Raw genomic sequence first — 25,374 nt, forward strand, 5'->3', positions numbered from 1 at the left:
CAGCTTTTACTTTATATAATATGTATTATATATGTGTGTATAAGTATTATGTAAGTATTAATAATTATATTACATGTATATATAATATTCCACTTCCTAGAAATGTATGATGCTTTGATTGTCTGTGTTTGGGTATGTGCGCCAAACCCATAGTATTGATTCTTATAGTCTATTAATGAAAAGCATGAATGATGTTACAACTGAGTAGCCTATTTATTTCTATACCAGAGAGGGGTATGCTAATTAAAACTTGAATTTTACCCAAGTCATTCTTCCAAACATGAATGGTTGAAATCGTATTGCCAATTTTTTAAATTTCATTTTTAGTACTTTTAAGTGATAGAAGCTAATTAATTTCTTCCTCCATCTTTTTTTTTTTAAGTTATTAGTTTCATTCTGGTTATTAAGACTTTTCAGAAATGAAAGCAGTGTTCTCTTTCAGATTAACTTAGTGTCAGTTAGCTTTGTTTCTTTCAACTCTTAACTTTCTTCAGATTTCCCTTAAAATTTTGCAATCAGCACTCAGGTTGAAAAGTATCTGGTTAAATAATTTTAAAGTCAGCTCATTAAAAAATAAAATCTTAATGTTGTCAGTATAAAATACCTTTACTGTGTCTTTGGAAAAGCATTTTGGACATAGTACATTTTAAAGTCATTTCTATACTATTATTGGAAGAAAAACTTAGATATGAGGTCTTTAGTCTTGGGTTCTAAGTCATGCTCTCATCCTGATAAAATGATCTAATCTCATTTGTTAAATTAAGATCTTGGAATAGATGATGATACTTGTGCTGTGTTCACAACACAAATTTTTGATTCTTAGAGGCACATAACATTGCCTCTTCTTCTTCTGTTCATCTTCTGTTAATCTTAGTATATCATTTAATACTTAATCACAATCCCATTGCCTCTACAGTGTTTAGCCTACCTTTTAGAGGAGTGGCAATAGGCCACTTAGAAAATGGCCTTTTTTCTTACACAGCATTTCAGGTGTGGCTGAATAGCTCTAATACTTTGTTGTTTGTTTTTTTCCCTTTTCTAGAGTGCTGATGCTGTAAAAAAGGCTAGAGGTTTCTTGGAATTTGTGGAGGATTTTATTCAGGTTCCTAGAAATCTAGTTGGTATGTAATTTTAGTAAATCTTAAATTTTTTTTAAATGCTTAATTTGATAATAATGTTTTGATATTAAGTTAAATATGTGATGATACTTTATTCTTATATTTAGGCTGTATAAACTTCTGGAAATAACATGTGTGTTCACATCTGTAGTGAGAATTTAATATCTATAGAATTGTATCTTGCATCTTGCTACTTTGTCCCTAATTCTTGTTATCTACTCGCGTGAAAAAGAAAAGTAAAATATTTGTTTGTTTTCTGTATTGTGTATGAAGCACTACAGAAGTCAGTTTTTGGAAATTAACTACTTCTACTTCCTGTACTTGCCCCATCCCTTCAGATTACTAGTGTGGCGTGCCCCCTTCCCCCACCTCCCTAGTGTTGTAGGATATCATTTATGTTGAGTTCATATTGCCCCCATGTTCCCAAAAAGTTGTAACATTTCATTTTTGTTTAGTATGTGAAAATAAATTTGTTCCTTCGCTTACATTAGAGTGGGAAAAAATGAGAAGACTTAAAAATTGATACTGGGGAAAAGAAACTTGGCTATTTTTAGCTCCCATTTGATACTATTGGAGTAGGCCTGATTTCTTTGAGGACCTTTGGATTAGAAATCAAGAAGATAATTAATAGAATTGGGGCAATACTTGCCTTCATTTAGGGCATAATCCTTCTTGGTGCTTTAGTTTCTTTCCCCTTCATAATGATCTACATTTCTGATTATTTGATATAAAGATAGTATATTGAACTGTTTGAAATAAAAATGATTGATTTAAGGTGGTATTTTAAAAATAGAATTTAAAGGAGTCTTTTTGAATTTAAATTTGGAATCTAAAGAATGAAATATGACTCTTACTACAGGCAACTGTTGCCTGAATCTCAAAGGCAGCAGTAATAAGGACATTGAATTTGGAGTCAGAGAAGCTGGCTTCAGATCCCAGCTCTCTCCTACGGCTTTGAGCAAAATATTTCACTTCTAGAATTCCCTTTCCTTACAGCAAAAAGACAAGGCTATACTACATGACCTGTACTCAATAGCTCAGTAGCTCAATTTTGTATAATTTATTTTAAAATACTAGAATATTTTACTTTTACAATCAGATATTTGGGAAACATCTTTGAATTCCATAGTACTGGGATTTTAGCATAATTTTTTTAAAAATTAAAAAAGTAAGCAGTCATTTCATGTGATGCTATATCCATCTTTGGTTGAATGGCCTATTTATTCTGTAGCAAAAGGCATTGAAGGGTAAAAATATAATCCAAAGACAAAAAACTTGATGGAATATACTTTTATTCCCTGCTAGCTTGTTTGACAGGCTGCTTTTGATGATGGGCCTAATTAAAGAAGTAGCTGCCGTGTATTCCTATTATAGCAGCCTCAGTAATCTCATCTTCAATATGAGTTCTTCCAAGATTGTTTTAAAATGTTGTATTGACCTTTCCTTAAAAGGTTTCCAGGATTGACAAGTGCCTGGGAATTCCTCTTGCTTAGGAACAGCTTTTTTGAGTGCCTATCTCTCTCGGTTTTTTAAGTCTCTTCTCCCATTCAGCTTGGATTGCCCTTGTGTTGTTTTGCATGATCCTGAGCAGGACTGGAGAATAGTGGAACCTAGAGACTGCCTCAGGCTTGTAGAAGAGACTTTTCTATGACATGCATGCAGCATTGCCCTTAGCCATTTTTCTTTAAATTCTGAATATTCATGGCACATGAGGAAAAGAAACAGAGTAGTGAGATGAGAAATGGATTTTGTTCGTTCTTGGTCATGACCACCAGGAAATTAAGTCCAACATGGATGTTTGGCATATCATAGCTCAGATTTTCTAGGTTGTGAATTTCCCCCATGACAGCCTTATGTTTCCCAAATTCCCTACATCCAGTTCACCTCTCCACTCTGTGTCCCCCCCAGCACTTATGCTCAATTTGTACTGCAGGTATGCTTCACTTTGTCAGTCTGCTCTGTGGAATTTAAACCTATGGAAATGATCAATTAAGGTACAGATTCAGTCTGTGGTGGGGCTGATTAAAACTTGCAGGTAGGTTCCTGCCACTGGCCCCAAGAATGGTGATTTGAATTCACCTACTGCCGCTATAGCTCACATGGGAGGGGAGGGAGGGTCAGAGACTTTCTCCTCAATAAATTGCCTGCATCTTGGAGCCAAGGATGGAATCCCTGGTAGGACTCCACAGAATTGGCAAAGAAAGGCTGCCATTGGATTAACTTGCTGACTTCCTGTTGGGGATGCTACTCAGAACTGAGAGGAGCTGTCCCATCAGCGTTTCTCCTTCTTGATTCAATGCCTGGCTGCTGCTGCTGCTGCTGCTGCTACTACTGCTACTGCTGACAACTCTTGGGTTGATGTTGCCTTCTCTGACTATTATGGTGGGGGATGAAGCTGGAGGAGATGGACCTTTTCACCGCTTGGCTGCAGGCTGGCCTGATGCTGCCACTGCCCTATTATTTACCCTTTTGTATTGGGTCCAACTTTCCCTGCATGCTGTGGCAAAAGATGGGGTTTCTACAGTCACGGATCCAGGTCAATGATAGTTCTGAGAGAATGAATATGATTTATTATTAATTTATATTTATTAAAGGGGGAAGTGGAATTTGCATAATATTTTTTGTATAGGTTTACCAAACAATCCCCAATTCCGGGTTTGATTTGCTAGAGGATAGTATGGTGGAAAATTGCGCTGGACTTTGTGAAAGGAGTCCCGACTTGATTTCTATTTCTTTGACTTACCAATAGTTGTGTAACATGGGACATGTCCTTTAATATTTCTGGGCCACACTTTTTTTAACCATCTTTAAAGGAGGGGAGGAGTGGTCATTGTCCAACCTACCTCACAGGGTTGTTGTGAGGAAAGTGCTTTGTGAACCGTAAAGCTGCCACTGGCAACTGAAGTTGGGAGCATGCTAAGTGATATTCCCTTTTTCCATAAGGATGTCTAGTTAGCAAACTAGTTTTTGAGTTATCTTAAGACAGAGAGATACCCTCTTTTTATGTTTTCCCCACAGTACTGTGAATAGTATCCTGTTCACAATGGGTCTTCAACAGATGACTGAAATATAAATTAAACATGTGAAAAATCACAGAATTGGATTCATGATGTTTTTTGTGTTCTACCACCAGCCAATGTATGAATAAGGAAAACAGTTAGATTAATCATGCTTCATGTTTTCTGTGCTGCCTTAAGTAGAAAGCTGCCTTCGTGGTGTAAGTCACAAGACTTGTCAAAATAGAACACTTGATTGTACTGAAGGATAGCATGAACATTGGTGTGGGGCTCCATTGGCAGGGTCAGCCTTCTTGTGATGAACCTGTCTATCTGTAGACAACAAACAATTTCTTTTTGAAGATTCCTTTATTGTAGGATTTTAGTTGTATAATCTGTGAAAGCCAGATTCCTGTAATGAGGCACTGGCATTGGAGGATTCCCAGTGCCTTGAGGAAATGTTATCATTTACTAATAATCACACCAATATTGTCAATATATACATGTCATTATAAATATATTTGTGTCATAACATGCAGTAGTTAAGGGGGCTAAATCATATTGCCAGGAAAACCTGGTTTCAAGCTCCTGTATTTCACACACTGGATATGTGTGCAAAGCTATTTAAATTCTTAATTCAAGTAAATTTTTTTGACCAATATAGGATTAGAGTTTACACATTGATCAAATTACAGGAAATTACAGGTATCCAGGTATCTTCTAAACAAAAAAGTAAATGTATATCCTTCAATTATTAGCTGCATAATGCCAGTCACTTGCTGACCTTCCAAGCATATTATTTAAGCTTTATGAAAGCTAAGTCCACAGGAATTTATATTTTAAATAAAAACTGAAGTCTATTCCAGCAGTGACTTGTAAGGAATGTCCATGTGTTCTCACAACTGACTTCCGTGTAATAACAGTATTGTGGAGGCTTATGTCCTTTTCACTGAGGACTTTGGACTACCTCATGTTTTGTTGGTGAATCTTCTGACTTCTGGTGAATTGGCAATGAAGCAAGGGTTAGTTTGGCTTACAAGCTTAGAGCTAGTAATAATTTGTTCATGTTGCTGGTACAGTTACAAAAATGGCATTTTATTAAGTTATGTCCTTGTTTTCTCATTAAAGGAAAAGTTATTGGGAAAAATGGCAAGGTGATTCAAGAGATTGTGGACAAATCTGGAGTAGTTAGGGTGAGAATTGAAGGAGACAATGAAAATAAACTCCCAAGAGAAGATGTAAGTTGATTTTTTTTTTAAGTATTTCCTTATTTGAAACTTTACTTTCATATGCTTTTCCTAATTTCCTAATTTAAAAAATAATGTTTTAAATTTGCAATATTCTTAACTAGTTATATGTTGTTGTTTTTCAATAAATTTCCTATTCTTGGTCTCCCTAATAAGGCCGCCTTAGTATTGCTTATACTGAACAATGTTGAAATTTAAGGAAATGGTAGAATATTTTAGAGAATTAACTAAGTAGTAAAAGACTGATGGACCCCATGGACCCTTTGAGAATTTGGTGGTATTTTAGGTTTGGAGAGCTAAGTCTGTCTACTGACATGAAATTTTTCTTTTTCATTTTCTTCAAAGTTAAATATAGTATAAAAGATTTTAGGAGATTTTGTGTACCTGTCGATAAAAATGTTTTATTGTTTAAAGTAACAGTTATGGCACAGTATGGGTCCTGGTTCTCTGCTAAAGGCATTTATTTGCCTCTGAATCTCATTTGGGAATATTTTTTACCCTCACTTTGAAAATTGCTTTTGCATAATTCCTTTTTGCTTTTCAGTGTCTTTTTTTTTTTTTTTTTGCTTGCTTCAATAATATACATAAATATTCCCTAATGTTGTCATGAGCTTTCTGTTTTTCTCCTGTTCTTTCCCTTGGAGAGCTCCTATGCTCCTGTGGCTTCATCTCTCTTTTCTACATAGTTTATTGTCCTAAGTTTTCACTTGTCCCCAGAGCGGCTATACTACTTTTTCAATTGCCTGCTATACATACAAGTCACTCACTTTAAACACAACTTTATTCTCCAAACCCCTTCCTCACCTACCCCATTTGCCTGTTGATGCCTGTCTATTAGTAACTGATAAAAATCAACAATTTAATCTTTGACTGCTCTTTATCCTTCAATTCTCCATGCACACCGATCACCAAATCTGCATTTATTCCTCTTTGAGAGTGAATCATGCACATCCCAGGAATCCAGTGACATCCTCTTGCTCATCCTCCAGCTCCATTGTCCTTTCTCCCATTTCCTCAAGTTCCTCACCACTCTCAAGGTCAGCCTGGCTTTCCCTCTGTTTGAGGTTAAGTCAGATGAACATAAACTCCATCTCAATTGTGTGCCTTCCACTTAACAAACTCGCTGATATCACATCTCCAGCTCCCTCCTTGGCTTCCTCCTGTGTCCTTCAAGGGCCTGCAGAGCTCCACAGCTCCTCTGCTTGGCAAGCCTCTCACTTCTGACATCTACAGCTGTTGTCTTTTCATTTGTTCCCTAATTAAACAGTAATATATAACTGCATTGAATTATTATTTATGTCCTGTATTTTACTTGATCGTGTGTTATCTCAATTAGATTATAAACTTTCCTGCAGGCAGTGTATTTGTCCTTTTTAAATGTAAAAAACATCATGAAGTGCAGTTTCTATCATAGTCCTTGTTTTATAAATAGTGATTGGCTACTGATGAGTTAAATTAAATTGCTCAGTGATTGATTCTGATTCTCTTGAGATGAACAGTTATTTAAAGCCTTTATAAGATTTAGGCAGTGATTTTAGTTCTTGAATTGTTGGATTGAAAACAAAAGATGATATTTTTTAGAAGGTAACAAAATACATTAACAACACTTGGTTATTCTGCCATTATTGGAGAATACTGCACACTCTCTTCCCTCCTCCCCCCTGCTTTTACCTTTCAGATTTGAGGCATTAATTCAAATTGGTTATTTATCCCATCCATTCAGCAAAAAGGAGGGCAGAGGCATCCACCAGTAATGCTGAACCAACTCACCCTTTTCTCTCCTCTCCCCTGAAGTGTATGTCCAGTGGTTTTAAATTTATTGAGTCCTTTTAGGTATTTTGAAATTGAAGAATAGTTAAGAAATACCCTTAACTATACTCACTTTATGCCAAAGTGTCTATATGTTATGCATTGAGGTCAACTTGAATTTCATCCATTTTGTATATATGTTGTATGGATATCCTTGCTATCCTGTACAAAAAACTTTATAACAATTTGAGCTGGCACAGAGTGGAGGACTCTACTTCACTAATTGGCGGAATACTTTTTATGGAGAGATCTTTGGTGATTCTATGAATTTCTACTATTGAAGGAATAGGGAAGTTTTCTAGCTTTTAAGCTCTTAAAGGTTTTGAAAAATTGAATCAAATGGGAAAAGAAGTCTTGCTTTAAAGGGGGAGAAACAACTGGTATTCTTAGTCTTTGAATACAAAAAATAGGATTTTTAAGAAGTTTGAAAGGAAACTAAACATTTTGTGTTTTAGATTCTTTATAAAACTTTTAATTTTGTTTTCATCAATTTATAAAAACAAATGAATGTGTTTATTTTGTTTTTATTAATTTAATTTTATTTGAATATTGCTATCCAGTTTCACTTTGGAATTTTTATAATGAAGATTCTTTTTGCTTTTCCACACACTCCCTTTATCCCTTCTTTTTCCAGGGAATGGTCCCATTTGTATTTGTTGGCACTAAAGAAAGCATTGGAAATGTGCAAGTTCTTCTAGAATATCATATTGCTTACCTAAAGGTATGTACTCTTAAATCAAAATATCGATTTTATTTTGTTGAGGTGTGTTTTTGTTTTTTGTTAGTAGTTTTTTTTTTGTTTGTTTGGGAGGCGGGGTTGAGACATGTTGAGTCTTATCTATTTCATGTTATGTAGAAATTCAGCTCCTAATTAAGAATTTGTTTTGAAAAGTCACTACCATCTCTCTTCCTTGGCAGTAATTATACATGATGCATAGTGATTTGATACATAAAAATTAAGGTATAATGAACACAGATAGTCTTATGTTGTAATTCAGTACTTTCTTCATGAACATTTTACTTGTTCTTATTTATAATCTTTGATTCTTGACTTCAGACTTTTATGTAAGGTATGTGTTTCAAAGCTTCTGAAACCTTGATTTTATCAGGCATTTAAAGTTCTTGAATCATATACCTTTTTTTTTTTTTTTTTTTTAATTTTTTACAACATTATCCCTTGCACTCACTTGAATCATGTACCTTCAATCAAAATTTGTTCTCCTGGTTACAGGGGAAATCTAATACTGGGCTAATCTGAGAGAATTAGGGGAAAGTATAATCTTAGTGTCTATATATTATAACATTAGTTTGTATTAGCTACCATAATATCCTCTGCTCTTTTCTCTATATGACAGAAAAAGAATTGAAAATAATGTTTATCTTTAATATTGAAAATACATAGATACAGATGCTTCTGAGTTCAACATAAACTGGATACTTTTGTGCTCTCACCTTAAACAAAAGATCTCTCTTTTAGTCAATTCTTTTAGTGTCATTGATTGAAAATTTCTTTTAAATTTCATATAACTTTTCGGGTTATCTTTATGCCAATAATCAATTAATTCAGAAGTTAAATATAATACCTGAGGAACTTGATAATGGAAAATATACCTTTAAACATTTTTAAATAAAGCTAAAGGTTTTTTTTCTGGCTTTAGTCATTCTGTTCAAAAGCATTGTAAAGATATTCTAAGATGCATTATTAAAAAATTCATTCTTAATAACATGGCTTGGAAGCTGAGCTGCCAAAGTTGGTTGTTTAAAAAAAAGGATTGGAATTATTTTTCCATAAAGTAAAACTTTTTAGTAGTTGTTCCAAATAGCAGGTTTGAGACCCAGTGTTTTTCGAGTACTGAATACATAAACACTCTGGTGGGCCAACTTCTCTCAGGGTGGGAAAGAATGGAATAGATGCGCAGGCTCTGGAGTCTGAGGACTGACAGGACTCCACCTTTCATTGCAGGAAGTAGAGCAGCTACGAATGGAGAGACTCCAGATTGACGAGCAGCTCCGGCAGATCGGTATGGGTTTCAGACCCTCCTCCACCCGAGGGCCTGAAAAGGAAAAAGGATATGCCACTGATGAGAGTACCGTTTCTTCTGTACAAGGTTCTAGGTCTTATAGTGGAAGAGGCAGAGGTCGTCGGGGCCCTAATTATACATCTGGTTATGGTAAAAAGAATGATTCTATTTATTGATATGCTCTGTTCTGTTTTTTGGATTAAATGTATGTCTGTGTTGCATATTTCACAAAACTTAAACTTTCAATATTTGGCAGGAAATCTTAAATATTCCCTTAAATAGCAAGTGATTTGCCAATTGGTCTTAAAGGTAGAGTGATTATGAAAAACTAATTGAATGGATAGTTCAGCATAGTGACTGATAGTAATATGCAGAGGGCCGTTTGGAGACATGAAGAATCCATACATCAGGATGTCTGTGAGACAGTTGTTCTCCTCTTTGGATTAATTGCTTGTGTAGACATTTTACAGACTGAAATATATGACTGTATGACAGGGTTCTCCTATGTATCACTGCTGGAGTCCTGGTCAGCCGAGCTTGGTAAGACTTCTGCCCTCTCACAAAGGTGTCTTGTGCCTGGAACTTCTGGGGATTCCAAACAGGAGAACGTGGAGTTTGGGGTGATGATTTCTGTTCCTGCCTTTTTTGGTCATTACCAATTTCATTCTTCTCCTTTTTCTTTCTACTTCATTATGTTAACCTCATCTACATTTATAAAAATTGGCTAGGAAAGGCATTTATTGCCAACCAGTGTTCTCTAGTGCTTGCACAGCTAGCCTATCACACTAGATGTAGACCCTCTCTTCATGCTTTACTACCTAGGAGCCAGAGTATCTTTATCACCAAGTTCTTCTTTGTAGAAGTTAACTTGGAGGTTTAGTTATATTTTTGCAGAGAAAAAAAAAAGAAATGATGTTACTGTGAAGAGTGTTTTTTTAGCCTTTTGTTCAAGTGATGGCAAAATCTATTATCACAAATATGCTTTGACTCTTCCCATTCTGTCCCCCAGTTATAAGTTGTTTGTTTTTGACAAATCAGGAACCATGTCTTCACATAACAGCAATTACCATATTTTTATTATTTTGTCATAAAAATGTATTGACACTAATGGGTTAACTTCTGGGTCACATACAATGTCCTTGCTTGTGATAGAATACTTTTGTATACTAGCCATTTAAACCCAAGACCATAGTTTGAAAAATATTATGAGTCAGGGGTGTTCGTTTTCCCATTTTATAGAGAGATGCTTTTCTTATCTTCAATCACTTCTTGCCCTTTTAATTATTTCTGAAATCTAAAAAAGTTCAGAGTGAATTCCAGTCTCAGTCATTGATCACTCGACTTGGAGCTTCCATATCTATCACCTGTATTATTGACCCCACCATTCTCAAGTATTCCCTCCTTATAATCTCCACAGTGCCAAAGTGCTTTTCTAAAGCTGACCTGGTATTCCTTAGTGCAGAGTCCATGCAGGTCTAAGGCAAATCAAAATGTCATTTGGAAATGTTTTACAAAGTAGTGTTAATAAGTCAACATACAGCCTACAGGGATCCCTAGGTACAAGGTAGTGGGCCTTTTATTTGTTGGGTGGCTAGTGAATTCTTTTCCAACTCCTACCTGCTCCTCAGTACCCCTGCACCCACCATCTACATGCCAATCAAATGGATTGCTTTTGCCACTCCTTTGCCAGCTCCTCCTCTTCAAGTTAATTCCCAGTTGCCTATGTCCTTCTCCTCCCCTACCCCATGAGCCTTCAAAGTATTTCCATCCCACCTTTACCCCATGAGTTTTTCAATAGTCTACTGTAGGCATGAAATCTTGCTGAATTTTCCCCCAAAACCTCAATACCTCCTCATCATTTATGCACACTTTATCTTTCTCCCTCCCTAATAATTTGGGGAAATCACTACAACTAGAAAGTATTTTGGATTATTCAGTAGATGGCACTCTTTCATTTAAATCACTTCAGAAACAATTCATAGCCTTACCATGTCTGGTTACTTTTGAATTGAATTAGTCTGTAAAATTTGCTTCTGAGCATACCTATGACAGGGCACATATTTTTATGCTATTACTTTTTGGGGAAGGGTAGAAAAAAGGTTCCTGTGGTTTTTAAATTTTATTTTTAAAGAATTTTAAAGTATGGACAACTGAACCTTACATATTCACAAGAAATTATTTTAAAACTTTTCTTCCAAAAAAGTACTGTTGTTTTTCTAGACTAATAATGTGAAAGCAAAATTATCTTTTATTCAAACTTTGTTGTTTCTTATAGCTGTACTCTTCATTTGGATTTTCAAATCATAATTTTAACAAAAAATAAAATGTTTTGCTTTATATTTAGCTAATAGGCCTTCTTTCAACTTCTCTCCCCTACACAGGTTATGCCTTGTGACAGATATTTTTTTTTAAAGCAAGTTCAGATAAGACAATGATCAGACTTATTTTATTGTTTACTTAGTTGGTAGTCATAATAATATATTGGGATTTGTTATCATGCTTTACTATATTTTATACTTTTGACTGTTTGCAACAGTGTTGTGGCTGACAATTTATGATTTGTTTTAGAATTGTTCATAAATCCATGATCATGTAAATATATTGGGAAATGGTTCTTACTGTTATATACTGCTGCATGTCAAGATTTTACCAGAGTTAATTGATGGAAAAATTAATACTTTACTTACTCTAGCTGAGAAAGAGGTTTTCAAATTCAGCTAGTCAAATTTTAAAAGTGAAGTTAATCCGAATTAAGTTTGGAGGCACAGTTTAGGGAATTGTTTTAAGTGAGAGGAGCAGTAAGTGTAATTAAAGCATTTAGCTTATTGGCTAAGTGAGGTTTTGAGTTTGTCTTAGCTTTATCCCAGCCACTACATTTCTGTCATGTAGGTCTGTCCAGTTTCTTTGCTATAGCTTTACTTTTCTCTTGTATCCAGTCTTCTACCTTCCATTATGGTTTCATGTTTTCCACAACAGACTTTCTTTACTACCCACTTCTCTGCCCCACCTGTGACTTGAGGGCTTTGATTCATTGTGATGGGGGGGGATGTATGTGTCCTTTATACTCCACTACAAATGTCACTTTTTTTTGTTGTTTGTTTTTGAAAATTGGGTATATTCCCCTCTGTGTTTTCTTGACTTAAAAGATAGAGCAAAGAAATGGCTTGATTGAAATGCATTGAAGGCCACCTGTATATACTGTATGCTAATAATTATCTTAATACTCGGTAAAGTATTATAGAATCTCCAAGACTCACCCTTTCCTTTTCAGGTTATCTTTCCCTTGTTATCTTTGCTAACCACATAGCCTTATGATAAAAGTCCTCAAGTTACATAGCTGTTTACTTTACCATTGAGATTTGGGAATATTTGGGGGTTTTGAAGTCCATACTGTCCTTCTCAAGTAAAATTATTAATTTTAAATCTGTATAATCTCCAGTTTTTTCTTATAGTGCCTTAGAACCTCGGCCACCTTCTCTTGGTGTGTTACTACTGAATTGTGCAGTACTCAAACATTGAGCTGCTTGGGATGGGGGAAGGGGGGGAAGAAGGATCTTTTGAGAATTTTGTTTAAAAAGGGAAAGTAGAAAAGGAGCTTTTAATCCCTAACTCAAATACCCCCTCCCACCACTGACCCTCATCCTTATTGGCTGAGGATCTTACTTTATTGGATCTTTACTAAAGCTTGTTAAAATAGTTAAACCTTTTATATAATAGATGCATAATTGAAAGTAGTTGCTAAGCAACTTCATTATTTATAAATTGTCCATTTTGTATGGCTGGAGAAGCTTAGACTTATTCAAAGAAGATGCCTGAAAAATATATACAGCTGATAAAAGACTCATTAGCCCTTTATATCCTGTGGCCCATTTTAAATGTTTGTGTGGCTCTTTGCAGTTTGGAACAACAGCAATTTTGAAAATACCTAGAGATGTTGATATCCTCATGGAGCCTATGTTCTATTTTAGGAGACAGGCTTTCTAGACCATAAAATAAATCTGAATTATAACACATTTAAATACTAACTTTTCTATGTGAATACACTATGCTTTTTAGGATAGTGCTGGGCTAAGAGCAGGAACAATTGTATGAACTATTAAAGAACGGGTTTTGATTTTAGAGGACAGGGCTTTCTTCATAATGGAGAGAAGTTTGGAGAAAGATTTGATAATAAGAATGTAATGTAGAAAATACTACTGACTTTTTATAGGTATGATAAAAAAAAAATAGCCTTTGATAGCAAAGTAAATTTTGACTTTACAAGTTCTATTCAACTGTACTACACTTTTATACTGTGTTTGCATGATTTCAGATCACAAATCAGTTTTCATTGTTATAGAAGTCATAGAAGATAGCCATTAGTTGCTTATAAGTTCAGCTTACGATTTTCAGGGTTTTGATGCATTTATAAAACTTATTAAAATGTCCAACATACAACATCTTTATGAACTTTCACATCTAAAAATTCTTAAATACCACATTCTAGTCATGTGACAACTTTGCAGTTCATGACTTTTGATCAGATTTGCCACCCAAGAAAGGTAAGTTTTTCAGAATTTGCTAATGGTGGCATCTTTAATTTGGCAGAGTTTAGTTGCTGTTTCAATATGTTGAAAAGCTTATTATATTTTGTTCAGAGGTAGTTATTGATATCTAAGCAAATATTGATTGTGTTATGGATGTATTGGCTTAATCCAACTGGTTTATGTGTTTGTTTGTTTGTTTGTTTTTGCTTCAGGCACAAACTCCGAACTCTCTAATCCCTCCGAAACAGAGTCCGAGCGTAAAGATGAGCTGAGTGATTGGTCACTGGCCGGAGAAGATGACCGAGAGAGCAGGCACCAGCGGGACAGCCGGAGACGCCCTGGAGGGAGAGGCCGAAGTGTTTCAGGGGGTCGAGGGCGTGGGGGGCCCCGTGGTGGAAAGTCATCAATTAGCTCCGGTAATATGCTCTGCAACGTTAGGGTCATTTCTCAAAAGCTATGTGAGCCTGGCACTTTTTAGTTTCTTGTTACAAAGCTGTAGATATACAACTGCTGCTTCTGCTGTATTCTCATAAATACCAGGTGAGGGTTACCCCAGAGGTATGTTTCTTAAAGGCAAGGGATACCCATAAGACACCTAACACTGTTTCCATTTAGCAAGAGTCGTGATTGCACCAGGTTAATTAAGTAGTGTGAGTGACACTCAAGCTTTTTCTGTTGGAAGGATATGAACTAGAAAGTGAGCTTAAGGTGTATAATTTCTATATTGAATATGAAGATGATAATTCAGCACCATTCAGAGCTTTTATGCCCAAGTCCCCTAGTCTTTTTTATTCTCTGATTGTCCTCAGCAGTATCCTTTAGCCACTCAGTGTTGTGTCGGTGTACTCTTAGTTACTATAAGAAAATTTGTGATGTTTTTTATTTGGGGTGGGGTGGGAGAAGTGCTGAATATCTTTGCTCTTGTGACCTAGCCCATGAGGTTTTTTCTTTAGTTCACTGGGATATATGATTGTGGTGATCCCAAGAGATAGCATTGTATGACTGCTCTACTTAGAATTAGGAAAGATCTAGATTTGAATCTCAACCTCAAGACAAAGCAGAACGACCAAATCGCTTAACTCCCCTGAGTTTCTTCCTTTTCTCATCTCTGGAATGGGAATAATAGAACAGCAACTTCACAAGATTTCTGGGAGGCAATCCTTAATTGTAGGTAAATTGCTTTAAAAATGTAAAAGGGCCATAAATAGTCCAATAACTCATTTTTGTTTCTTTCCTGATTACAGCGATGTTTTGAACCAGTTTTGTAGTTTACAAGTTGTAGTTTACCAGTTACTGTAGCAATAGACTTTTTTCAGCTTCAGCCTTCTTTCTGCTTTTGTCTGTGGCTTTTGTTGTTTCTGTTTAGAGCAACGTCATAGTAGCCATCATGAGCCTGTAATTGGCAAAGGAAAAAGTTATTTCAGTAATAGTTGGATTTTGGGTTCTGAATTTTAGAATTTTGTATAGAAAAGCACTTCTGGATAGTGTGAACTTTTTTTTTTTTCCATCTTTTTATTTTCAAATATTTTATCTTTGATGAAATTGTTGATAGTGCAAGTAAAAGTCCTAACTGGAGCATAATTTTTTTTCTTCAAATCAATGTAGTGCTTAAAGATCCGGACAGCAATCCTTACAGCCTGCTGGACAACACAGAATCTGACCAGACTGCAGACACTGATGCCAGTGAGTCTCATCACAGCACTAACCGCCGCCGGCGGTCTCGCAGACGGAGGACTGATGACGATGCTGTCCTTATGGATGGGATGACAGAGTCAGACACTGCTTCTGTTAATGAAAATGGTCTAGGTATGTAAACACTTAGGTACATATTATCATTAAGATGTGACATTTCAAATGTGATTTACAAGTTGTATTTTAGTTGAGAACTTATTGTAAGCAGCATTGGTAATTTGTTTGACCTAAGTAGAGACCCATGTGACTCTAGTTCTCAGCCTTTAAAGCCCATTTTATAGCCAGATGCCATGGCTGTGTCAGTGTGGGTGGGGTAGCTGGAGTGCCTATCAGAGCTGCTCTTCAATCAGTGAAGTACTAAAGCAATATAAGGCACACCCTGCTCTCATTGCTCTTGTAAGATACCATCCCCAGATACCACCCCAAGGTAGAGAGCAAAACCTCAGAATTGGAACTTTAATTGATATATTTCTGTTAACACCTCACTTGTGCAGGTGTATAGATCTCTGTCCATATTTATGTGTGTGGTTGTAAGAGGAGGTTAAAATGTCAGTATTATAGGAAATATTCCTCAGCCCATACTCCCCTAGATAACATGGCCTTACCTTCTCATTAGTCTAAGGAATATATGTGATTCTTAAATGTTGTGCATCCCATAATCTGTAGACTATATTCAATTTATCATCTCTTTGTAGAGTGTTTACTGTATAGCAGTGTATTTCATAAAAGTACTGTATATTGTTTATCATTGGTGTTTGTTTAAACAATTTTTCTTTCCCCCTTAAATCTTTGAAGGAAAGACTTTTTATTGTCAGAATAGTTCATGGTAAACTTTGCAATTGCAGATGATAGTGAAAAAAAACCCCAGCGACGCAATCGTAGCCGCAGGCGTCGCTTCAGGGGTCAGGCAGAAGATAGACAGCCAGGTAACTTGAGTGTGGACCTGTTGATAACATCAGGTCACAAGCATGAAAAAATGTCATGTCTGCTTTTAAAAAATATCTATTTTCTACTTAACAGTGCACATGTGTGTGCATATACGTTGAAGATTTGCATTGCATAAATTGTTGACTCAACTAATAAGACACAATAAGTGTTTAATAACCTGTCTAATTGAACTAATATTTTGTCTTGTTCTCCTTCATGTCCCAGCCCTATACAAATAAATTTTATAAGAAGAATATCTCTCCCTACTCCATCACCCCTTCCCTCCTCCAATTTTGACATAATTGTCAGACTCTTCACATTTGAGATGGAAGGAAGTCTGCTCTGGTCCTCAGGAGTGTGTTCTAGATTGTGATTGAGATGGACTGACGTGTGGGCAGCTTGCATGGTGGTGCCTGTTTATTGGACCTGGATCCAACACCTCATTTTTATGGGCCATTATGATGAGTTTTTTGAACCAAATATAAAGTGTCCCTTTTTTCTAACAAGGCAAATGCATGTTCTGTTATTATGGTGTGTGTGATTCCCTTCCTTTATACTTACTAACCTTTTACAAATTAATAATACTTAACCTAATTTAAAGAATGCTAACTTATTTTAAAAGAAATGATCATGATTTGTACTTTAAAGGAAATTATTTGCTCTGTCTGTTGTTTTGAGCACATTTCTATTTCTTATGTTCAGAGAAATCACATGTATAGTTCCAGTGAAGAAATTGTGTAAGCCAGAAATAAACCCTTTTAAATTCAGCAATTTTTGATTTTTTTCATAACACAGCCTTTCGTGGTTCTCCCCAAATAAAACCTGAAAATGCCAGTACCCTTATTATTTAATCTAAATATCGTGGGCATAAAAATCCATTGCAAAACTGATAAAGCTTTTAAAATTAGTTGAAACACCAAAAGAAGGACTTAAATACAGTTCATGAAATCAAAAGTTTTATGTGGATTCGGGTCCTTTTGATACCTTTAATTTTGTGATGCAGTTGGGTTTTGGTAGACTAAAGGGCATTGGACACTACACGCCTACAGCAAATCCTTTTTATCAATCACAGGGTATTATTCCAAGGTCCTCCATTCTTCTGTAGCTATCCCCAAATTTGGGAAGACTATTAAAACCATTTCCACCCCCATTTATGTTAAATCTGTGATCATTGGTCCAGGTGCTTTATTATCTGGCCTGCCCTTTGGTCCCACTGGCCTCCCCTTCCCTCCCCCCAACTCTTGAGGGCCTGTCCTCACTCTCTGGGCCCCACCTCACCCCACAAAGGAGAAGCGCCTGGCAGCCTGAATTCCAGGCCCAGGAGCCAGCCCCGGGAGAAGGAGGTTCCCTGCTAGGGCACGTCCAGTAAATTGGTACACAGCCGTTGGCATTGAACTCTGACATGCATTTTATTGAAAATAGTCCGGAAATGTTTTGCAAGAGAGCCAGCTTGATGTAGTGGATTGAATCAACCTGGCCTCATGGACAAGCTGGGCTCTAATGCTCTCTGAGATGTCCTGGCTTGTGTGACCTGGGGCAGGTCTCCTCATGACCCAGGCAGGCTTAGAGTCTGAGGTCCTCCCTCATCTTCTTTCACTACCAGATCACAGGCCTAGTTGAAAAATACAACATGAATGACATGGACGTTCGCATCTCTCATTTACAGTAAAATGAAACAATTTCCTGTTTTCCCTACCTCACTCACACAATTCCCTATCTCCTCCTCCTTCAGCATGGATTTTAAACTAGGCAAAAGGTGGACTAAGGATAGATCTCATCCCAAAGGTTTCTCGAAAATGTGTATCAGCTCACTTTTGAAATTGTACATCGGACCAAGCAGAGTTAGATTATCATAAGGAAATATAATTACCTATTTCTTAGGCTTTGGAAACGGATTTTAGCTGTTTTTGAGAGGACCCAGTACAGTATATTTAGCTTCTTGGCACATGGCTCCCTGCCTTGGATGATCAACAGAAAAGTGCCTGGCTCTCTTTCTCTAACTGATCTTCATGTATATCCTATCCATGCATTTAAAGGGAAAAATAATTCCAAAAACTTGCTGTTGAACCTAGTAATATGAGAGCAATGTTCCTATCCTGTGGCCGAGAATGGAACCACTGTGAAAACTCCTAAGCTTACTAGTTTTACTCAGAAGCAAGGTTAAAATAATGTTGGGAATCTTTAAAATTGATGCACTTGTGAAGAAATGCATGTGTAAATACATGCATTTGTGCACACATGGAGCCCTCTTAAGAACAGAAAGCATTTTATCTCAAGTCTCCTTTTTAGTTGCACATTTGCAATGGAAAAAGCAGGAGATAATTTCAAAATAGAAGTCTAAATTTCGAAGGTATTTGTGAGCAAAAATGTGTGGGACCTTTCCTCTATCTTTAATTTGTAAATTCCTATTTCAGAGTTTGGAATAAACGACGAAAACACCAATACACAATTTAAAAAAAAAATACTTGAAATTAGCCAGTTAAAGTTTGTAAATAATTAGGTTGAAGAAATCACAATGAAGACTTTGTGAAAGTGAACCAGAAATTTAACTCTTTGGGGAAATTTTCCTTGAAATTGGGAAGTGTTTCTTCAGTTAGTGTTTCTGAGATAGTCGTTGTGGCACAGCTTATAGGAGAAGCTGATGTGTATCAGAAGACTTGGGGTTTTTGACTGATAACATGTAACAACAGTCTAATTGGACAAGCCACCTAATCTCTGTGCCTTGATCTTAAATTAGAAGAGGATAGGATTGCTAATCTCATAAAATGAGCCAAGGCAAATTTTGTTCTGGGCATTCCCTTGCAGTGATGAAAACAGTTCTAGACACCCCAGTCTTCCTAATGGATCATCCACTGAGGACATTGTCTGAACCTGAGATTTATTGACATATGCCCCATATTTAGTTTTATTTAAGAGGATTGGTTTTGGTTTTCATTGTTCACGTAGAGTTGATGCTCCCCAGGTTTTAACAGCCATCATAAATAAGATTCACTGAGCTTTGGTGTCTAGTTTCCTACATATTCATAGCATACGTACACATCCCTTTTTGAGATGGCAACAATTGTGGGTAAACAATTGCCTATGAAGTTGGCTTAGTTATTTTGGTTATATCAGGGCATCGTGGTATTTCTAGGCTATCCTCTGTGCACAGAACCAAGGGTGACCTTCATGGTCTTTTTCAAGAGTTCAGGTTTCTTCACATGAGATTACTGGATGTACAGTGCTGGTGCTTTTTTATTCCCATCATCCCCACGCCAGCCACAGGTGACAGGACCAGGAGAGTGATTCCAGGATTCCCTTTTGCACCTTTCTTTCTCTTCAAGGATGTGTGCTTTGCCCAGTGTTGGCCCATTAGCAGGTTGTTCTGCAACTGCTTGTGAGTTACATAATTCCCCATGATGCTTTTCATTGGTGTTCCTATATTCCCTGATTTGGATACAGTATGTTGGCATTAAATGGTAAAAATATATATGCAAATGTTTCATTTGTGCTTTTTCAAAAGCCATTTTAAAAAAACAAACTTGCATATCTGTGACAATTTTGAGTTTTCTGATTAAATATCTCCACTTACAAGAATATTGTTCCTGCATCATTATTTTTTGACAAGTGTAAATTTGCAAAACATTGTGCAGGATTTAGCTATATAATTTATTTCTTAAAGTTGAATGGAGGTTTTCAGCTTTTAAAAATGTCTCATTTTTTAAATTCATCAATTAGTATTCATAGAAATTTGTTCTTTTGATTTTGCTGTAGGGTGTAGGAGGTGAATTATTAGTTTATTAATTTTTGTGTTCTGCTCAACAGTTGAAATTAGTGGGGGAGGTTCAAAAAGAGGTTGGCAATTTCTACTGCTTTCACACACTCATGTCAACTATTTTTTCTTCTTCCCTGTGGGATCTGAGGGTTGTGGGGGTTGTTTTTATGCCATAGTCCTCAGTCCCCAAACCCTTGCCTATCTGAACATCATCAGCAACAAATCTCTGGCTGAGGAATGTCATGCCCACGTTTTCTTCAGCTGCCATAAGCCAGTGTAGATAAGTTTTACATTCCATTAATGTTGGTATGATATGATCCATTCTACTTAGTCATAGAGAAATGGGAAATCTATTATTAGTCCTCCTTCAGTAGTGGAACTGCCCTTTAAATCCAGAACATTTTGGGATGTTCTGTTATATTTCAGTACCTGTAATTTTTCTCTCTCATCTCTAACAGTCACAGTTGCAGATTATATATCCAGAGCTGAGTCTCAGAGCAGACAAAGAAACTTGCCAAGGGAAACTTTGACTAAAAACAAGAAAGAAATGGTAAGCAGAATTAAATCTGTAGCCCCCTCCCCCCTTTCCTCTTTAATTCTCTTTGTTGCAAACTTAGAAACCATAGGTTGCTGAGTACCTACTATATGCTGGGCGCTAGGATTACAAATCCACGTGTGTTATATATTCTGTGCCCACATGAAGTTTATATTACTAATTGAAAGGCTACATAACTTCCTTTCCCTCAGGAAAGGATTCTTTGCTATTGTGTTTAACATCAGGTAATTAATGATTTATTAGGTGAGAATTTGAAAAAAAGTGCAGTTAATTATATTGAAGCACTGTGTTTGTCTTTGAGTTAAAACCTGATTTAATTTATCACCTTGGTTACCAAAACTAAACCAAACCAACAAACAAAAACTCTTAGAGAGGAAATGTCCCATCCTTGATTTGGGAAATAAGCTATATGAAAAGGGGAGGCAGTTTTTTGGAGTCATAGAGCAATGAACTGATGATATTCAGGGGCATAATTCAGAGCCATGATTCATTTGCATCACTAATTAATGGTGTTACTTGGGACAAGTGACTTGATCTCTCTGGGCCTCAGTTTCCTTGTTTGTGAGGGCATTGCAGGAGGTGATCTGTAAATTCCCTTCCAGCGCTTAATGATCTATGCTTCAAAGTATTTCTGTACAACTCTTTCTTAAATAATGAATCTTAGGAATCCTGAAATCTTAGGTTTCCAATCTTAAGTATACGTGTATCCTGCATTAACCAGATTTGAACACAGTTTGGATTTACAAACCAGATGGAGAGGAAGATTATCCAGTTAATAAAAGTTGTGATTCCTTTTGACAGTGAGTTCCTTATATATGCATTGTGAGAACTATTAAGACTTATGAGTTATGGTCACTTCTAATCTTGTGAAAGATTTCAAAGGCCTTTGCACTGAGGTTGCATTGGATCATTGAGAGTTTGAGCAGGCGTGTCTGCCCCAGTGGAGGGTCTGGCCGGGGGAGCCTGAGCTTGGCAGAGAGAGCTTCTTGGCCCTAGGCTTCCTGAGTGAGGAGGCGGTCCCAGGTTCTATTAGGCTGTGAGAAAGTGGTGTAAATCTTGGAGCACTTGAAACAGACCTTGTTTGGAGAGCAGACAATCTAGTCTCTTGGTTTTCATTAAGTTTGGTATCGGGTAGGGACAGGGAATTGAAGCTCCTCATGCTTTTCCTGGTGCCTAGGACACTCATGTAGCTCTGTTCCTCCACCGCCCTAGATGACATTTATAACAAAGCTGAAAAAGTTGTCTCCCTTTGGCAGGCAAAAGACGTGATTGAAGAGCATGCTCCTTCAGAAAAGGCCGTCAATGGCCCAACGAGTGCATCTGGCGATGAAGCATCTAAACTGCAGCACGGCCCTGAAGAAGAGAAGTCCAGCATCTTGAAAGAAGAAGAGAATTCTCCTGAGGAAGCCGCTGTGCTCAACGGCGTGTCATAAACTGAAGTTGCTAGTTTACAGTTCTTTTACATTACATTTTACAATAGTGCTCGTACAGCTTGCCAAAGATAGGATATGGATCGCCAGTCTTGACACCGCACTTTCAGTTCCTCCATTTGGAATACAGAAAGGGGAGGGATCCTGAAGAAATCATATGTTAAAACATTCTTTGACACCTACTGTGTTATAAATATATCATCAGATGTGCCTTGAGATAGTATATGTAACATTAAAAAGAATTGCTGGCTATAGGAAATGTTATTTTGTTTTCGAAATATGGCAGAGATGGGGGGAGGGGGGATCCCTAACGTAATATTCTTTATGAAAGCATTAGCTGCTTTTGTTACATTTTTAATAATATGCAACCACTTCTTCACCTGAGGAAAACTAGAACGAAATGCAGTCTAAAATATTTTGCACTGAATTGTAATTTCTCCATTAGTTTAGTCTGGAAACTGGTCTGTTTTAATACATGTTTTTTAAATGCTGTATGTAGAGGAAAAGCTGCAGACCACTGGAATACATTTGTTAAATTCTCAAACTGCAGGGACACTGGGTGATATTGGCAGTGACTGTTCTACATTGAGGCTTTGTTTGGTTTATTTATTAAACTGTACAGTATTTAAAAATCAAACATAGCTTTAGTTAAAACACTAAGCTGAATTAGTCATGTCCATTCAGACATAACCTGAACTACTGAAAAGATCAATTTCCAGAAGGTTTATTCTGTATAAACTACATATGTTAGTCCTTAGTAGAGTATTTTTATTTTTGTTTTGGTTGTTTGATGTGCAATATGTTTTTGTATGCAGGTAGTAAAAAATAAACTTTGATCTTCCATTTGCTGGATTTTAACTTTTACTTTTCTATCCCAGTTGTTTAAAGTCAAAAAAAACCAAAAAAACAAAAAAACTGAATAGGCCTAGAGAAGCTTCCCCTTTGCTAATCATAAAAACTAATTTCTAAATTTAAAATACAATGCCTTTTATGCAATTATGGACATGAATTATAAATTTAAATCTAAATTTAATTTTCTATTGAATTTTTAAATGATTTTCGAGTGCCCTGAAGACAGTTATGTAATTTGTGCCATGAAAAATTGAATTGAAAATTTTATTCCAAAGAGCAAATTTGAAGATTTGAGTATGGTGTAACCATAAAGAGATTCTATTTCCATTGAAATTGTGATTTTCTTCTCCCTCACACTCTTCCCTTTTCAGTCCCAGAAAATAATTTACATCTTGGTGAAAATTATTTTTATAGTAGCATTGCAATCCAGCAAATTCATTTTGCAAACTTAATGGAAGAAATCCCATTTTCATTTCTTTTAGATTAAATTGGAAAATTAGTCATTTTAATTGGGCTGAATCTGATTTGGGTCACTTTTTCTCCCACCCTCATTCTCTCTCACCTATTCTCCAGAAATTAAGTTTCATATTAGAATAAAAGAATTTGATTTTTTTTTTAAGAAAATATGTGAAAGTTATTTTGAAACAAAAGTTTATATTTCATTTAATAAGTGAAGTAGATATTTTTGAGATCATTGATTAGAGATGACCCATCTTGTAAATCAATGACTTAATCTCTTGTAATTTTTTTTTTCTTCACTATCCTCTGTTAGGAAGATAACGTGATGGAACAGTAGACATTTGAATGCTTTTTCAATTTCTTCACATGAATGTTTGAATTATTATGTTAGAAATAATCTTAGTTAATCAGACTTTAGAGCATTTTGAGACCGACCTTAAATTATATTGGGCTCTCTACTTAACTGCCCTATATTTTTCCTTTTTATTAAAAAGGAATTTTTGACTTATTTTTCAGTTGCCAAATAGTATGCTTTTAAAGTCTTTCTGCTCTTTAAGCCACTTAATCTTTGATGTCGTCTTTCTAAAACTTTTATCAGAAAATGCACTTAAGAAATGGATCTTCCCTTTTGTCTTGGAAATTGTTAGGGTTTCATAGAGGCAGTTTCCCAGGGTGCATGACGTGGCTGCAAAAGTGGAAACCACACTGGCAATCAAATTAGGGCTTGAGTCTGGTTTTGCTACTTATTGTGATTGGATTGCTCAAGTCACTTTTTCCTGGGCTCCTGGGGTCTATCATTGATGCTGTGTGGTTTGTACTTTTTGCCTGCTTGGAAAACGTGATGACTTTAAATTGGACTTTAAAAGCTTCAGTTATTTATTTAAAGCTAAAACTACTAACTTGGTTTAAAAAAAAATAAACCTTTAATTTGTCCCCATTTAAAAATAATGGTCATGGGGCAGCTAGTTGGCAGAGTGGATAGAGCACCAGCCCTGGAAGTCAGTAGGACCTGAGTTCAAATGTGGTGTCAGACACTTAACACTTCCTAGCTGTGTGACTCTAGGCAAGTTACTTAATCCCAATTGCCTCAGGAAAAAAAATTGTCACAATTTTCTTGACACAAAACAGTTGATGGGCATGTTTGCACAATTTAAGCAGACTGGGTTACTGCCATCCAATACTGAGTGCAAAGACTGCACTTGGTTTCAGGAGGGTTGGGAATGGGAAGGGGAAGTTCTAAACTAATATGGATAAGAGGAAAACTAAATATGTAATCTCAGTCTTTTAAGTTTTCCCACCAAAATTTTGGCAAAGTTCATTTGTTAATTTTTATTCCCATTCTCTCATCTTTGTTCTCATCTTTGTTCTCCACTTCCCAAGTTAGAAATGAGCTATAAAATGGATAGGGGGTCTTTAATTGGAAAGAAAGTATTACTGAATTTCCCCCTCCCATTCCCCTCAGTTCTCCATGGTTTCTAGGCAAAGTATGTTAGATCTGGATTCAGAAAACTCGTTTAGATCACCTCAAACAGGGAACATCACCATCTCTGCCACAACACACTCAGCCTTTTTTTTTTCTTCATAGGATACTCCTGTCAATCTGAAGAAGTTCAATTCAAAAAAAAAGAATGTTGGTAAATTCAGAATATGAAATACATAAAACATCCTATTGAAATATTACCATGAACCCCAGATTAAACCTCCCTCCGACCTAAAATGAGAGAATATCACCAAGATTACTTCTAGCCGTGAATCCTCTAACCTTGGGTATCAAGTCTGGGAAGAATTGTGAGGAGGGGTGGGGTTTGTATCTTATGTGAAAAGTTGAATTAAAGAAATTGTAGAACAGCTTTTAAACCAATAAATTATCTACCTAGGGCAGTCAAATATAAGTCATAAATGCTTCAGCTACAGATGGCGATCTGAGGAAAGCTTGACAAGCCTTGACGTAGCACTCAGTGAAATCAGAGTTAAAATATTGAACTTC

At 36.2% G+C, this 25,374-nt stretch overlaps 1 protein-coding gene across 5 annotated transcripts in view; it reads left to right on the forward strand.

The window, feature by feature from the left end:
* FXR1 (FMR1 autosomal homolog 1) overlaps positions 1-22,928 on the forward strand; it is a 60,142-nt gene extending 37,214 nt beyond the window's left edge. The window contains exons 9-18 of one of the 5 annotated variants that reach the window (XM_051983229.1): positions 1,043-1,121; positions 5,243-5,352; positions 7,805-7,891; positions 9,134-9,191; positions 9,279-9,341; positions 13,930-14,133; positions 15,323-15,523; positions 16,255-16,335; positions 20,549-20,640; positions 21,903-22,928. In XM_051983229.1, the coding sequence (XP_051839189.1) occupies positions 1,043-1,121; positions 5,243-5,352; positions 7,805-7,891; positions 9,134-9,191; positions 9,279-9,341; positions 13,930-14,133; positions 15,323-15,523; positions 16,255-16,335; positions 20,549-20,640; positions 21,903-22,079 (1,152 nt within the window). In that variant the 3' untranslated portion in view covers positions 22,080-22,928. Of the gene's footprint in view, positions 1-1,042; positions 1,122-5,242; positions 5,353-7,804; positions 7,892-9,133; positions 9,342-13,929; positions 14,134-15,322; positions 15,524-16,254; positions 16,336-16,561; positions 17,104-20,548; positions 20,641-21,902 lie in introns of those variants that run through there. The other 4 variants (XM_051983227.1, XM_051983230.1, XM_051983228.1 and 1 more) reach the window with 4 other exon arrangements.
* Positions 22,929-25,374: the final 2,446 nt, after the last annotated feature.

The sequence above is a fragment of the Antechinus flavipes genome, chromosome 3, assembly GCF_016432865.1.
Source record: "Antechinus flavipes isolate AdamAnt ecotype Samford, QLD, Australia chromosome 3, AdamAnt_v2, whole genome shotgun sequence".
In the NCBI taxonomy this organism is placed as follows: Eukaryota; Metazoa; Chordata; class Mammalia; order Dasyuromorphia; family Dasyuridae; genus Antechinus; species Antechinus flavipes.